The 15,020-nt window shown below is 38.6% G+C and overlaps 4 protein-coding genes and 1 pseudogene across 5 annotated transcripts; 4 read left to right on the plus strand and 1 right to left on the minus strand.

Annotated features, from left to right (window-relative positions):
* Window positions 1-114: 114 nt before the first annotated feature.
* LOC106453015 (sodium/hydrogen exchanger 2) lies at window positions 115-4,157 on the plus strand. The gene is made up of 15 exons (XM_013895228.3): window positions 115-386; window positions 858-1,126; window positions 1,205-1,323; window positions 1,708-1,805; window positions 1,890-1,949; window positions 2,031-2,077; window positions 2,168-2,362; window positions 2,436-2,482; window positions 2,562-2,628; window positions 2,720-2,820; window positions 2,898-2,999; window positions 3,093-3,231; window positions 3,314-3,376; window positions 3,464-3,547; window positions 3,620-4,157. Exons 2-15 carry the CDS (start codon window positions 941-943, stop codon window positions 3,959-3,961), a joined length of 1,650 nt encoding a protein of 549 aa, XP_013750682.1. The 5' UTR covers window positions 115-386; window positions 858-940; the 3' UTR covers window positions 3,962-4,157.
* A 981-nt stretch (window positions 4,158-5,138) lies between these two features.
* On the plus strand, window positions 5,139-6,980 carry BNAC05G46800D. Of its 2 annotated transcripts, none has more exons than XM_013895223.3 (4): window positions 5,139-6,131; window positions 6,218-6,381; window positions 6,462-6,525; window positions 6,617-6,980. In XM_013895223.3, exons 1-4 carry the CDS (start codon window positions 5,238-5,240, stop codon window positions 6,653-6,655), a joined length of 1,161 nt encoding a protein of 386 aa, XP_013750677.1. In that variant the 5' UTR covers window positions 5,139-5,237; the 3' UTR covers window positions 6,656-6,980. The 2 variants fall into 2 exon arrangements, with proteins under 2 accessions (XP_013750677.1, XP_013750678.1); XM_013895224.3 differs by having other exon boundaries at window positions 5,143-6,131; window positions 6,224-6,381.
* A 188-nt stretch (window positions 6,981-7,168) lies between these two features.
* On the plus strand, window positions 7,169-8,329 carry LOC106453012 (acyl carrier protein, chloroplastic-like). The gene is made up of 4 exons (XM_013895225.3): window positions 7,169-7,352; window positions 7,623-7,730; window positions 7,807-7,929; window positions 8,031-8,329. The coding sequence occupies exons 1-4, from the start codon at window positions 7,305-7,307 to the stop codon at window positions 8,154-8,156; spliced, it is 405 nt and encodes a 134-aa protein (XP_013750679.1). The 5' UTR covers window positions 7,169-7,304; the 3' UTR covers window positions 8,157-8,329.
* On the minus strand, window positions 8,308-10,131 carry LOC106453013 (annotated as a pseudogene).
* A 223-nt stretch (window positions 10,132-10,354) lies between these two features.
* On the plus strand, window positions 10,355-14,813 carry LOC106453008 (coiled-coil domain-containing protein SCD2-like). Its single transcript, XM_022703632.2, has 21 exons — window positions 10,355-10,697; window positions 10,772-10,927; window positions 11,000-11,158; window positions 11,252-11,404; window positions 11,479-11,628; window positions 11,883-12,199; window positions 12,296-12,377; window positions 12,468-12,509; window positions 12,640-12,702; window positions 12,783-12,832; window positions 12,914-12,941; window positions 13,017-13,091; window positions 13,171-13,281; window positions 13,355-13,415; window positions 13,488-13,601; window positions 13,703-13,824; window positions 13,914-13,983; window positions 14,074-14,115; window positions 14,235-14,275; window positions 14,374-14,500; window positions 14,596-14,813. Exons 1-21 carry the CDS (start codon window positions 10,410-10,412, stop codon window positions 14,712-14,714), a joined length of 2,370 nt encoding a protein of 789 aa, XP_022559353.1. The 5' UTR covers window positions 10,355-10,409; the 3' UTR covers window positions 14,715-14,813.
* Window positions 14,814-15,020: the final 207 nt, after the last annotated feature.

Below are 15,020 nucleotides of genomic sequence, written 5' to 3' on the forward strand. Positions count from 1 at the left end.
TTGTCAGGAGATTACTCGTCTACAACGAGGTCCACCGTAACTTTAGTGAAACATCTAGAGTGATCTAAATAACGACTATAAAGGCGCCAAATCGATTTACCTTCTTCTTCCCTAACAACCTCACGTTACGAATCCTCTCTGTATCTCCCCCCCCCCCCCCCCCCCCCCGCTGTGAACCGTACACGTGTAACTTTCTATTTCCAGGAATCTTTTACTTTCCGTTTAATCTCTCTCCGTCGCCGTGAATCATTTCTCGAATCCCCCTTTTAAAGCTCTCTCTCTCCGTCGTACGTTAACCATTACATCGTGTGTTTAGCTTCGGAGCTTCTGCAATCTAGCCTCCGGATTTTGTAATCGCTGCTAAGATCACGCTTAAGCGCTTTCAGGTTAGTGTAATCAAGGAGATGATTCACTCTTTTTGTTTTGTGTTGAATTTTTTTTTTTTTTTTTCTTGGTTTAATGTTGTGGTTGATTGCGATGGGCTGATTCTAATTTGATTAAGCCATGTTCCGATAGGTATCTTACAAAAGAGAATTGGGTTTATGATGCATTGATGATGATGTTATCATATAAAGGGTTTCTCTTGTAGATTTTTTTTTATTAATTTTGAAAATTACTTTCCGCTGTTTCGCTTGTTTTAGGTTTCGGCACAAAGACCAAAGAAACAATTAATTTTGTACAATTCCTATATAAAAAAAATATTAGCTATAAGTCTAACCATATTTCAAACAATAGAAAAATAAATTTTGCATAAAATTAATTTTACATTGAAAATCGAAAATGAAAAGATGGAATATTTTTTTTTTTTTTAATGATTCTGAGATTTGTTTTTTGTTTGGTGTGAATGTGTGATACAGGAGTTGTTTGAATGGAGGGTCCAGAAAGATAAGAGATATTTAATTCGCTCTTTTTAAATAGTTTAAATAGTGGAAGAAAGAAGATGACAATGCTGCTGGCTTCTCATTTCACCTCCTTAACATCGAAGATGCTGTCCGTGTCCACCTCTGATCACGCCTCTGTTGTTTCGTTGAATCTCTTCGTTGCGCTTCTCTGCGCTTGTATTGTCATTGGCCATCTTCTGGAGGAGCATCGATGGATCAACGAGTCCATCACCGCTTTATTGATTGTAATAAGTTCCATTCTTTATGGGGGTAGAATTGTAAGTTCCATCTTTATTGAAGTTTTAGCTATTTTTTTGTTGCAGGGGCTTGCCACTGGGGTCGTTATTTTGTTGATTAGTAGAGGGAAAAACTCACATCTATTGGTCTTCAGTGAAGATCTTTTCTTTATATATCTTCTCCCACCCATTATATTCAACGCAGGGTAAGTGATTGAGTATTTTGCTTCTCATCTTTGACGATAGATAGATATTTTCTTGTAGTTAATGGGTTTGGTTTGGTTGTAAAGGGGAAAAAAAGTAAAATATTCGTTTGATGCATTATTGCTGATTCTATGAATATGCTTTCATATATCAGCTTTGGAAGTACTTGTGATTATGACTGTTTGATAGCACGAGGGTATAATGTGTCTGCTGGGTCAATTTTAGTTTGATTTATCTACCTGTAAAATATATATAGGTGGTCCTGCTAATGTCTTTGTCGTTAATGCATATGAGGTTCAGCTTCTTTTATTGTTGATACTGTTTTTTTTTTTTCAGATATTTCTCTGACTCAATAGTTTTTTTTTACTGTCGTTGTTTTTTTTTAGGTTCCAAGTTAAAAAGAAGCAGTTTTTCCGCAATTTTGTGACTATTATGGCTTTTGGCGCCATTGGGACTATAATCTCTTGCACTGTAATATCTCTAGGTACCTTACTTCCCACTCCTTGTAATTGGTTCGGATTAGTAACTGTGATGTGATTCATTGGTATGCTTGTGGTGTTTGTAACAGGTGCAATTCATTTCTTTAAGAAACTAGACATTGCGACCTTTGACTTGGGAGATATCCTTGGTAATGCATCAAATATTTGTTCTTATTATTCCTATCGCTTTGTGTTATTCGTTAGTGATTTATTTTGTGTTTATTTCTCAGCAATCGGCGCCATATTTGCTGCAACAGACTCTGTTTGCACGCTGCAGGTAATGCGTTTCTCCTAGTAGCAGAAGTACCTACAGGAAAATAAAATCGAACTACTACTTAAAAGCTCTTGTTTCTTTGGGGTGATACAGGTTCTCAATCAAGACGAGACGCCTTTGCTTTACAGTCTTGTATTCGGAGAGGGCGTTGTGAACGACGCCACGTCAGTTGTGCTCTTCAATGCCATTCAGAGCTTTGACCTCACCCACCTTAACCATGAAGCAGCTTTTCATTTTCTTGGAAACTTCTTGTATCTGTTTATCTTGAGCACCGTGCTTGGTGTAGCAGTAAGTCTAGTTTATTTCTTTCTCTATCGCACTTTCCTCCAGCTACTGCTTACACGCTGTTTTCATCTTACAGACTGGTCTGATAAGTGCTTATGTCATCAAGAAGCTTTATTTTGGAAGGTACGTGATTGACTTTAGCTTCGTATGTGACTTTCTATAAGCCTGTCTGTGATGTGATCTGAACTGGATGTTGTCTCAGGCACTCGACTGATCGAGAGGTTGCGCTCATGATGCTTATGGCTTATCTTTCATACATGCTTGCTGAGGTCATCAGATTCCTTGAAACCCTTGATCACTTTCGAGTTAGTTTCATCTGAAAGAATCAGTTTAATACTGTTTATTTTATTTGGGTTGCAGCTATTCGCCTTGAGTGGTATCCTCACAGTATTTTTCTGTGGTATTGTGATGTCCCATTACACCTGGCATAACGTTACCGAGAGCTCAAGAGTAACTACCAAGTAAATACAATCTCCATCTTTTGTTTGAAGTCATTTTCCATAATCAGTTCTTACTCTGTGCATTTACTTTGATACAGGCATACCTTTGCTACTTTGTCGTTTCTAGCCGAGACTTTTATTTTCCTTTACGTCGGTATGGATGCGTTGGACATCGAGAAGTGGAGATTCGTGAGTGACAGGTGAACAGAGAACAAATAAACTCTCTTCTCTTATCTTTTCATGTTTCCTTGTTGCTATATATGAATGTTTCCATTGTTTTGGTTTTGAAACAGCCCAGGGACATCGGTTGCAGTGAGCTCAATTCTGATGGGTTTAGTCATGCTTGGAAGAGCAGCTTTCGTGTTTCCTCTTTCCTTCTTATCAAACTTGTCCAAGAAAAATCAGAGCGAGAAGATCGATATCAAGCAGCAAGTACTAACAAATCTACTTTTATCTACATTTTCTGTGGAACAATGAATGGTTATTTATTTGTGTTCTTTGCATTCGTCTACAGGTTGTGATTTGGTGGGCTGGTCTGATGAGAGGTGCTGTATCCATGGCTCTTGCCTACAATAAGGTAAACTGAAAAACCTTAATGAATAGCAAACAGCCACATGGTGATTGTTGAAACTTATGGATCTTTTTAATTTATTTCCTGATGCAGTTTACAAGATCAGGACACACTGAATTGCGCGGGAACGCCATCATGATTACGAGTACTATAACCGTTTGTCTTTTCAGCACCATGGTAAGATATTTTTCATGTCAGGTTATAGAATACTATATGCATTTTCCGTATTGATGTTCATTTTGGTTTCAGGTGTTTGGTATGTTGACCAAACCGCTCATTAGACACCTGATGCCACATCAGAGTACGACCACCAGCATGTTATCGGACGACAACACTCCGAAGTCTATGCACATGCCGCTCCTTGATGGCGAGCAGCAAGATTCGTTCGTTGAGTTCTCCGGGAGCCACCACGACGTGCCGCGACCAGACAGCCTTAGGGGTTTCCTGATGCGTCCGGCACGCACTGTGCACCACTACTGGAGACAGTTTGATGATGCATTCATGCGTCCTGTCTTTGGTGGTCGCGGTTTTGTTCCTTTTGTCCCTGGCTCTCCGATAGACAGAAGCACACATGATCTCAGTAAACCTTGAGAAGAGATTATAGAAACTTTTAAGAAAACCAAAAAACTTCATCTTCCTTCTTATATAGTCACTCACTCACTACTGGTGATGTAAAGTTTTTCTTTTTCCTCTTTTTGTTCTTCAAATTTATAACTTTTGTGTAAATTTATTTCGCTATTATTATTACGACTATCATTATTAGTGGATGAAGATGAAGCTTCTTTCATTTTGAGAGACGTGTGGAGTTGTATGTATATTTAGTCTTTGTTTGGTATAACGTTACAACACTTTGTGTGTATGCTCTTACCTTGGCTCATGGGGTTGCTGTTGCTGTTGTTGTTGGTTAGGAACTTGACCCGTCTTTGTCTCTTTCAATTAAGATCTGAGTGGTAAGGTATGTGTACTGTTTGGTTCAGTCCTGACAATGGAAAAGACCAATAGATTCGAGATGGGTAGTTATGAATAGCCTTGGGCATTCGGTTCTCGGTTAAAATCTAAAAGTTTAAGATCCCAAAAGTATTTAGAAAGTTCGGTTCAGTTTCGATTCAATTATTTTAGTTTTCGGTTCGGTTCGAGTAACAAAATTGAGAACCAGATTATATCCGAGGTAATTTTGGGTTCTATTTGGCTCCGGTTCGTTTCCAGTTTTTTGATTAAATTTAGGTTAAAAGTAAAAAAAACCCGGGATTTTTTGATGAAATGTCATATTTTTTGGATTTTCAGATACAAATTCAGATAACTCAAATAATTTTAAATATTTTGGATAAAAGTATTTTAATAATTTGATTTTTTAGGTATTTCAACTTATAAATATTATTTTTAAATTATTTGATTATCGTAAAACTAAATATAGTTAATATTATATATAAACTATATTATAGAAATTCGGGTACCCATTCGGTTGTTGATTCAGTTTTGGTTTGATTTTAGTTTTTGGGTTCTAGAAATATCTGATCTACTACTCGAACCAAATCTCTTTTTTTTTTTGTTTTGTTTGGTTTGGTTTTTCTGTTCCGGATAAATGTGCCAGTAGGCATAGACTTGTGAGTCTTGTGACACATATAAGAGTCAATGTGGCTTCGGCTTTATGGATTTCGGCTCGGCCTGTATGGTTTGGTTAAGACTGGTTTGAGATGGTACATTTCAAATCCACATTGAATATCTTATTTGACTTGAGGCCCATCTTAAAGCCCATTATACATAATCTAAAATCGCTCTCTCCGGAGCTATTCGTCTTCTCCGGCGAAGTTTGCAAAAAAATCATCTTTGGGAAACCAAACAAAAAGGTGCGATTTTGATCGCAGACATGGGGGTTATGGACAAATGGGTCGCCGAATTTTTCATCCGCCGTAAAAAAAACCCTAGGGTTTCTCCCACCAACCTGCTCTCGGCGCTGAAATTCAGAGATTCCGCCGACGACTGCTCAAACAACCTCAAGAAAGCGTCTGTTTTGCGGGACATCTCCGATTCGTTGATCCGCGGTAACGTCTCCGAGGGAACGCTCGACCTACTCGAGACTCTCGAGAAGCTTCATCAAGGTTCTTCGGTGCTCACGGAGTCTCACAAGTCTGCTTATTGCTGGACGGCTGCTGAGTGCACGGTTAGGTTAATGTGGCCGTTGTCTGCTTCAGAGGGTTTATACGGGGACGCCGTCGAGAGGATATGGACGAAGAGGATTGGTGTTTTGAAGGAGAGAGGGAGCGGTTTGGTGAGCGAGGAGTTATTGAAATGGGAGGCTGATCTGAGGAAGGCTGTTGAGGACGATGAGGTGTATAAGCGGATTCGAGAGAGTAACGTTAGGTACAGTGCCGTGTGTTTTTTGAATCAGCTTCTCGAAGAGCAGTGGGCAGTGCTTGGGAGCTGCTCTCTTGAATCATTTGCTCAGAGGATGCTTCTTAAGCGCCGCAAGGGTGCTGATAAGGGCAGCAGAGAGGATCCAAATGCTGTTGATGGGGACAATAGAGATGTTGACGGAGTGGAATGTCTAGAGAATGATGAACAACATGCAGCAGAGGGGGAGAGGACAATGGGGGCACAAGAACAAGAACATGAACCAAGTCTTGATAAAGGGGACAAAATGGTTGCTCAAGAGCTGAAGTATTATTTGTTAGAGATTCAACGACAATTGCAAGAACCTAACAATGCAAATATCACTCCTCCTCAGCCTTCAAGGGTTAATAGTACTAGAAAAAGCGGTCAAGTGAGTGAATTTTTCCTTCAAGATGATGATCTCTAAAATTATTCTTCTATGGTTCGGTTCATGAAGTTTGTGGTTTAATTGTGTAGCAACAGGATAGTGCAAGTGAGAGTAGAGTTAGACCTCATCTACCTACCCCGGAGCCTCTGAATGTATCTCCGTTGAAGAAGAAGAGGGCAAATCCTGCAGCCAGAAGGATAAAGAAATTTTGGACGCCTGAAGAAGAGGCAGTTCTGAGGGAAGGAGTAAAAGAGTATGTCTCCTTAACTCTACTATCAAGTTTCAAGAAGCTGAGCTTGGCTCTACCTTGATATGTTTATTGCTGTTGTGCAGGTATGGTAAATCATGGAAAGAGATAAAGAATGCAAACCCTGAAGTATTCGCAGAGAGGACTGAGGTGAGAGAGCATGTCACTTTTGTGTTACTCATCTGAATTATCTTATATGCGAATTGTGAGTGGTACTAAAAAAGGTTGTAACTTTTGGTAGGTTGATTTGAAGGATAAATGGAGGAACTTGGTTCGGTAGCCGTAACAAGTTTTTGGGAATCTCTTGGGTTTTAAATTGCTATGGAGTTTTTTTTTGCCTGCGTGACAACATATCATCAGCTGTTGAGAAGGAAGATGGTATTAGAAAGGGTCTTTCTTTCACATTTTGTGTTGTGACAAATATTAAAGTCAAATGTGGCACATGGATTTTAATTCGGCCGGTATGGTTTGGTTAAGACTGGTTTAACATGTATAATTAGTCTTTGTTTTATTTGGCTCAGCGGTTTGTTGGTGTTGGTTAGGAACTTAGGCTTGTCTCTTTCTGATAAGATCTGATTGGTAAGATATGGGTACTGTTTGGTTTATATGTTTTGACTATTCAGTCACTATGGCCCCCATAAATTTTAATTCGGCTGGTATGTCTCGGTTAAGACCGGTTTGACATGGTTCATTTCAGTTCAATTATGTGAATCTGGCACGTGATATGTTTACCTTCACACGAACATTAGTAATGATGGGCTAATTTAAGACTTAACAGGCCTAGAAAGGCCCATCTTATTACGTAACGACATCGTTTAGAGTGCACCAAGCTTATAAATGACGACGAGCTACCTCGGGGCATCACGCTCTTTGTACACTCCGCCATCTCTCTCTCCTTCGAGCACAGATCTCTCTCGTGAATATCGACAATGTCGACCACTTTCTGCTCTTCCGTCTCCATGCAAGCCACTTCTCTGGTATTAGATCATTTTGCCTCTGATCTGATTCTTGCTGTTTGTCACCGTTCAAAACTCTCGACGCATGTTTTGATTATGTTGAGAATTAGAAAAATGTTAGCTTTACGAATCTTTAGTGATCATTTCAATTGGATTTGCAATCCTGTGTGATCTGTATTCATTTTGATCTGTATTCATTTTGAATCACAACTTGCGTGCGAGCTGTAATAGTGTGATTGAGTAGTAGTGTTTTTGAATGAACATGTTTTGTTGTATTGATGGAACAAACAGGCAGCAACAACGAGGATTAGTTTCCAGAAGCCAGCTTTGGTTTCAAGGACTAATCTCTCCTTCAATCTAAGCCGTTCAATCCCCACTCGCCTCTCAGTCTCCTGCGCGGTATGTTCTTTTCTAACACCACTCTCAGCATTTGTTTCGAGATTTCTTAAGTTTTTGTCTATTTTGGTTTTATTAGGCCAAACCAGAGACAGTTGAGAAAGTGTCTAAGATCGTCAAGAAGCAGCTATCACTCAAAGACGATCAAAACGTCGTTGCGGAAACCAAATTTGCTGATCTTGGAGCAGATTCTCTCGACACTGTAATTCACCAAATGAATCACTCTCTATGTGAATTAAACAACTTGTGTAGTTTTTTTTTTTTTTTTTTTAATACTGATTAGATTGAGTGTTTTGCATGCAGGTTGAGATAGTGATGGGTTTAGAGGAAGAGTTTCATATCGAAATGGCTGAAGAAAAAGCACAGAAGATCACAACGGTGGAGGAAGCTGCTGAGCTCATTGATGAGCTCGTGCAAGCCAAGAAGTGACTTTTAGTATTAAGAGAAGAACCAAAGGCTTTGTTGTTTTCATAATCTTTCTGTCATTTTCTTTTATTATGATGTCAAGTCAAGCGACTCTTTGCTAGTAATCTGTATGCCATGGATCTCTCTCTCTATTTGTCGACTGAAAACTTTTGGGTTACACATGAAAGCTTTTTCTTTTTCTAAAATCCAAAATGAAAGAGTTGTATTAACAGATACATAAGTGAAAGAGTAGTCCCTAAGATGACACTAGCTTCATTTATAAACAATCCTATTCACATTGTATATACAGGTTATGATTTATTCCCAATCAGCGTCAAAGAATCCAGCATCTTTCATCTCTGAATAGTAGACATTCTCCAAGTTTAGATCTTCCTCCTGCATCAAAAAGCCAACACCAAATCATTTGAACATGCAACAATCACATACTGATGGTGCTAGAGCGGTTAAGAAGGATTTACCTGGAAGAAGTCTGCAAGGAAAGTAACATACAGAAGAGGAAGATAGAAGGAGTGGTAACAAACACTTGTGATCCCATACAACCTGCCATCATTTTTCAAATTTTATTTCCTTAAGAGAAGTCTGACTAAACGATATTTAAATAGGATAAGTGTTAAGTGTTTTACCATAAGCCAAAGTGAGCGCCGTTTGCCGCAAGAGCACATGCAAATAGGGAGAGTCCATTCAAGGCGAGCATGCAGGTTATGTACTTATAGAAAGCAGGTCTTGCTGTGATAACAACTAATGGGATGAGTGACAGGAGCCAGTGAACATTTATTGAGTGGTTGTTGTGATTTTTACCTGGTAATCTTTCTTTATACTTAAGAGTTGTAATATCATCCCATAGATGGCCGCAAGCAAGAGCTTGTGGATGACCCATAATCCCCATTTGAACTTTTGTATATGTTCATTGTCGTCAATAAACAATTCTACCCCAAATCCAAAGAGATAAATTGCCTGAAATCAAATAACGAAAGCCCTGACTGATTAAGCTTAAGGCAAAACAGTAACCAGACAATACAAGTTTGCATATATCTAAGTAACATCTCACAGATATGAACATAATGGTTACTTTGAGAAGCAAATGAAGACCTATAACAAGCCCCGAGATGAGGAAAGTTCGTGTCAGTGCTTCACGGGCATTTGCGTAGTTTCCATGGAAGAGAAAGGCTACCAAGCTTACTTACAGAAACAACATTCCAGATGTTGTCAACAAAGTCAATAGATTCCACACTACTTTTCTCCCAGGAGTGCATTCCGATGCCTAAAACATAAGACTGAAGTAAAATTCAAAATAGAATATAGAGTAGTAATCTGTATGCACACGATATCTACTCTGAAGTAAGTAAACGTAGCATCTTCACATAACCAATTAACCATTACAGCTTAAAACAGAACACGAAAACATACTAGAACCTAAAACGGAACTCGAAAACAGAGTAACACATGAAATCTAATCTGAAAGTAAGTAACTCAGCACGAGTAAATGTAGAATCTTCACATAACCAATTAACCATCACAGCTTAAAACAGAACTCGAAAACAGAGTAAAAACTCAGAACAGAACACGAAAACAGAGTAGTAACACATGAAAAATCTAATCTGAAGTATAAGTAACTGAGCAGGAGTAAACCAATTAACCACATTACAGCTTAAAAGAAACCAAGAAGCTTTCTTTTCTTCTGAAAAGCTTAAACCTTTACTGAGCCTAAAACAGTTTCTTCAAATAAAAGTTTTGATCTTTCACTAAACAAACGAACCTGAAGGCAACACCAAGCGAGATTGAGCAAGCTAACAAGCCAAAGGCAACCTTAATACGCGATCATGATGTACGATCTCCGATTCGAGAGCTTCGCCAAGCTCTTCTTCGCTTCGCCAAGCTCTTCTTCGCTTCGCTTCGACTCGGTGATCTCGCCCAGAACTCGCATTTGACTCGGTTGTACGATTCAACCAGAAACAGGGGTTGTATAGATAATATATTAAAATATTGGGAGGAAAGTATAAATAAAATAACTAAGAGGTAAAATATGTAAATAGGCTATAATATCGGGGTGTAAAGTATAAAAGAAACTCTTCTCTAATCCGACCGTTGAAAATCACTCTCAATCTCTGGCGTAACGACCGGATCGTTCGCGCGTAATTTTCGCTGCTATAAATAGAAAGTTTCCTCTTCCGTTTCTCGATCAAAATTTTTGTTTGGAAAAATTAAGTTTGAATCTATCGTAGATGCTGTGACAAAAGAATTTTTTTTTTATCGAAGATGAGAAACATGAGGCCTGTCCATGCAAGGAATCAGACCACGGATCCATCTTCGCCGATGATGACGTCTCCTCTGATGAATCGTCACGCACGGACGGGATCCAACGCTGGACCAGCATCTAACGCCAAGAAAGCACAGACGAAATCAGCAGCTCAGAGACTCGCGGCTGTGATGTCAAACCAAACCGGGGACGATGAAGACAGTGATGATGACCTTTCCTTTGACTACAACGCTGTCGGAAGCATTGGTCTCGCTGCCGGAAGATCTCATCCTTCTCGGTCTCCAATGGTAATAAAAATAACTCAGTTTTACTTGTATGAGGATTGTAGGTGAAGTGATAATTTTATTTTCTTGAATAATAGATCAAGAAACCTGTTGCAAGGCGTCCGCAGATGGGAACTCCACAGTTAGCTGATGATGACAATGAAGATGATGATTTCTCAGTGGATGTATCAAGTGGCAGACCTAGTATTGGCCTTTCTGGTGGCAGAGCAATAAGACCTAAGTCTCCTGTGGTGGTGAGATTATTGCAAGTTCATTGTCTAACCAAATGTGTGTTACGCTCATATGTTTATTTCATTTTGGCGCAGACTAAAATAGCACCACCGAGACGTACACAACCAGTAAATGAAGATAAGAAGAAGGATGATGATGACGATGATGATGATGTTGTTTCAGTAGATTACACAATTGGTAGACCAAGTATTGGGCTTGGAAGTGGGAGGGCAATGAGGCCACAAGCTTCTATGGTATTGTCTGAATACTTGAAATGTTCATGTCCTGTCTTAAATTTTTTTTTTTTAAATATCAACTTGAGCTGAACGTTTAGTTGGTAAGCGTAGAACAAAGTCCAACCACAAGGACGTCCAGTGATGGCAGTTAGTCAACCTACTGATGAGGAAAACGAAGATGATGAGGCTCCATATGTGTACACAGGTGGCGTTCCAAGTGTTGGACTTGCTGGTGGAAGGGCTGCACGGTCACGCTCTCCTCTGGTATGTTTTGAATGTGTTATTTCTAGTTTTTGCTGGTGAAACTTGACATGTTATTTTCTGTGTACTTACTAAAGAAAAAAACCCCACCACTGAGGCATCCACAAGTAATAGCTCAGCCACCATCAAGTGGATACAGTGATGCTGATTATGATGAGCCTTACACTAGTGTCATGCCTAGCATAGGACTTGCTGGTGGACGCTCAATGAAACCTCGCACTCCTTTGGTAAAATCTAGTTCATAGCAACTAATTTAAACATGGTTATAATACTAATAAAAAAATAATCATGAATGTCTTTGTTTTGTACTAAAATGATATTATGAATCAAGAACCAGTTTAAGATTTTAATACATCATTATCTATGTAACACTGCCATTAACCAGAAAAGTAGTGTGTGTAGTTAATTTTTTTTGTGGTTACTTGGTTAGACCTTTATTGCTATTACGTTATCTGAGACTTGGTTTAAATTTTTGCAATAGTCAATTCGTACTAAGGAACAACCTCAGACAGGAGTTCCAACTTCAGGTAACCGATCTTCATTCGGTGAGGATTCAACATTACCTCAGACAACAACAAACCAAGTGGATCACCAATCTCCATCTGCACGTTCTGCCTTCTCTAACAAATCATCTCAGTCTCTCAATGCTATGGACCAACCTCCCTCGGCGCGTTCATCTTTCAGTGGTCGTCCCATAAGAACAGTACCTTTAATGCCATCTTCTGTGCCTATATCACTCAAACCAGTCACTCCTGCTTTTCAATCCGACACGCCAACCAATCTTAGAAAAGACAAAAGGTAACTAAAGAATAACTTGTCCTAGTTAATGCTCACTGAGCCATCATTGTACACATTCAGTGTGGTGTCTTAGTTCAGTGTGTTTCTGTTCATTAGTAGGTTCTCCATTGATTTGGGAAGCTCAGGAAACTTAAGAGAGTTAGGAAGTCAACGGTCTACTTCAGCTTTGCAAGATGAGGTTTGACTTTTCATGAAATTTAATTCACCTTATGATTGGTTTAACTAGAGTTTATACAATTTTATTCACTAGTTTTCTTTTTGATTACAGGTTGATATGTTACAAGAAGAAAATGAAAGTTTGTTAGACAAGGTGATGCCAGTAAATTTTCACAGTTGGTGTTAGTATGCATTAGTTACTCTTAGTTCATTCTATCAATCTGGTAGATTCTATGTGAAGTTAAGATAGTATTTGCATCACATCCTAATTTGTGGGTCCCCAGCTTCGACTTGCAGAAGATAAGTGTGAAGAAGCAGATGCAAGAGCCAAGCAACTTGAGAAGCAGGTAAGCATGTGGTTCATAGAAGTCCCTTCCTTACTATACTGTTTGTTTTTGCCTCAAGCTTTAAGACGCTTTTTCGTTAGGTTGAAATACTTGGAGAAGGTGTTACTATGGACGCACGTCTTTTAAGCAGGCAAGCTTCACTTCTATCTAACTTCTTGATGACGTTATGACAAAAAAAAATTAATTCTGTGAATGGTGTTTGTTGCTTCAGGAAGGAGGCAGCTCTGCAACAGAGAGAGGTAAGTGCTACTTGTTTTCTATTTAAAGTCCTAGTTTAGATCTTGACATAACCGAGAGATCCAATCTCTTTGCAGGCTGCTTTGAAAGTGGCTTCACAAACTCGTGGAGGAAAGAGAGAAGATGTTTCAGCTCTTCATACAGAAGCTGAGGTACTTAACTTCTTTTGTTGTTAATAGTGGTAACTGAAGTGATACTAACATTTTTTATTATCTTGGAATTGGATTTTAGATTGCTAGGGAGGAAGCAGCATCTTCTCTAGAGCAGCTTCATGAAGTTGAAACAGAGCTTAACTCTCTTAAGACCTTGACCAAGAGATTGATATTGACTCAGGAGGAGATGGTATGCTATGTTGTTAAAAGGTTCATATATATTTTCATTTGATAGCTTCTCATATATAGCTATTTTATCTTAGGAAGAGGTTGTTCTCAAGAGGTGCTGGCTTTCACGTTATTGGGGCTTATGCGTTAGACATGGTAGTTACCTTACTCTTGCACATGTAATCTATAAACAGATTCTTCATAGTTATTTTACTGTTGTTATGGCAGGGATACAAGCAGACATTGCACGAGCCAAGCACGAGTACTGGTCATCATTTGCACCTCTTCCTCTAGAGATTGTTCTTTCCGCAGGACAAAGAGCTAGAGACATCGTTTCACGTTGTAATATTTTTCAACCTGCATTAACTTAACCGATGTTTTTTTTTAATACATAATTCTTATCTTGCTTGTTACTTACAATATGGTCTTATAACACCAAGCAGCTAACAGCACTCTTAGAGAAAGAGAAAAATCATTTCAAAATCTGCATGAAACTTCTGGTGAAGGAAATGTGGAAAGCATGGTATGGGTGGAGAAAGGTTTGAGAGAACTGGCTGCACTAAAGGTATGAAAAAAAAAACACTGAACATAAGAACTCTCTCTTCTTGTCTTAGATTTAAGTTCTCATATTTGTTTCTTTTGCTATGTATAAAGGTTCAGGAGGCAGTTGCATATGTCATGGCTCAAAATAGACGAAACTCATCATCAAAGATTTTTGTTTCAGGTGATATAACCAAACAAACATCTAAGCTTAAGTTGAATATAATGTTTCACCTTTTTCTAATCCATATTTTATTTTCCAAACAATCTGTAGATGAAGTGAAACTGCCAATGGATGGACAGTTTGAAGCCTTTGGTAAGTTAGTAATTTTTTACAAGATGATCTGTTCTTGTACACTATCATGCTAAAGCACTCGTGTAATATGATTTTTTTTTTTTTAAACTTATGATTTGGCTCTTAAATGTCCCTTGCAGAGTTAAGTGACGATGAAGTTGAAGATGTGAGTTTTAAGCAGGTACATAAAAGACAAACACATCAATTTTCTGTGTCAATGTAATACGTGGGAGTTGTCATGTGACATTAATCTTATTGTGGCTTTACATACACACACAGGCATGGCTTTCATATTTTTGGAGAAGAGCTAAGAACCATGACATTGAAGCTGATCTTGCGGATGAGCGTCTCCAGTACTGGATAAACCAAGGGACTCGATCTGCCACGTCACAAGATGCTGTTGATGGTACACTCTTACTCACCAACTGTCAATGAAATCTAATGCAACCAAAAGAGAGAAAAAAATTATATTTACTTTTCTCATATGAATGTGAAATGCAGTTGAAAGAGGACTAATGGAGCTGAGGAAGCTGAACATAGAGTCACAGCTTTGGCAAAAGTCTAGAAAAGGCCTTGACCATGAATCTAATCCTTCTTCTCATGTTGAACTCTCTTTCTGATCTTTTCTTTTTTACACACACCACAGCTATAACAACAACATTTCTCATTTTAACTCTCATTTGGTCTTAGGAGATTATTATTGAATTTGTGAATTTTAAGCAGTTTACATATAAAAATAGAGAAATCGGCCAAAAAAACACTGAACTTTGCGGGAATTGCCAAAAGAAACCTGTACTCGAACCTGACCAATAAAACCCCGATTTTTTGTTGACGTTTTTAGTTAATTCACAAACTTACGGTTGACTAACCAAATTAACACACCGTTAACCGACAGTTAAGACAGTGTTAACTCACCGTTAATTATT

This window comes from Brassica napus, chromosome C5, assembly GCF_020379485.1.
Source record: "Brassica napus cultivar Da-Ae chromosome C5, Da-Ae, whole genome shotgun sequence".
NCBI lineage: Eukaryota > Viridiplantae > Streptophyta > Magnoliopsida > Brassicales > Brassicaceae > Brassica > Brassica napus.

Excerpts from the sequence above, each read along its gene's own strand:
- LOC106453015 (XM_013895228.3), top strand. The coding sequence starts at position 941 with ATGACAATGCTGCTGGCTTCTCATTTCACCTCCTTAACATCGAAGATG. Across the intron at positions 1,127-1,204 it reads CCATCACCGCTTTATTGATT|GGGCTTGCCACTGGGGTCGT; the intron begins GTAATAAGTTCC and ends TTTTTGTTGCAG. Across the intron at positions 2,483-2,561 it reads AAGAAGCTTTATTTTGGAAG|GCACTCGACTGATCGAGAGG; the intron begins GTACGTGATTGA and ends ATGTTGTCTCAG.
- BNAC05G46800D (XM_013895223.3), top strand. The coding sequence starts at position 5,238 with ATGGGGGTTATGGACAAATGGGTCGCCGAATTTTTCATCCGCCGTAAA. Across the intron at positions 6,132-6,217 it reads GTACTAGAAAAAGCGGTCAA|CAACAGGATAGTGCAAGTGA; the intron begins GTGAGTGAATTT and ends TTAATTGTGTAG. Across the intron at positions 6,526-6,616 it reads TATTCGCAGAGAGGACTGAG|GTTGATTTGAAGGATAAATG; the intron begins GTGAGAGAGCAT and ends AACTTTTGGTAG.
- LOC106453012 (XM_013895225.3), top strand. The coding sequence starts at position 7,305 with ATGTCGACCACTTTCTGCTCTTCCGTCTCCATGCAAGCCACTTCTCTG. Across the intron at positions 7,731-7,806 it reads GCCTCTCAGTCTCCTGCGCG|GCCAAACCAGAGACAGTTGA; the intron begins GTATGTTCTTTT and ends TGGTTTTATTAG. Across the intron at positions 7,930-8,030 it reads GAGCAGATTCTCTCGACACT|GTTGAGATAGTGATGGGTTT; the intron begins GTAATTCACCAA and ends TTTTGCATGCAG.
- LOC106453008 (XM_022703632.2), top strand. The coding sequence starts at position 10,410 with ATGAGAAACATGAGGCCTGTCCATGCAAGGAATCAGACCACGGATCCA. Across the intron at positions 12,942-13,016 it reads CAGCTCTGCAACAGAGAGAG|GCTGCTTTGAAAGTGGCTTC; the intron begins GTAAGTGCTACT and ends ATCTCTTTGCAG. Across the intron at positions 14,276-14,373 it reads AAGATGTGAGTTTTAAGCAG|GCATGGCTTTCATATTTTTG; the intron begins GTACATAAAAGA and ends ATACACACACAG.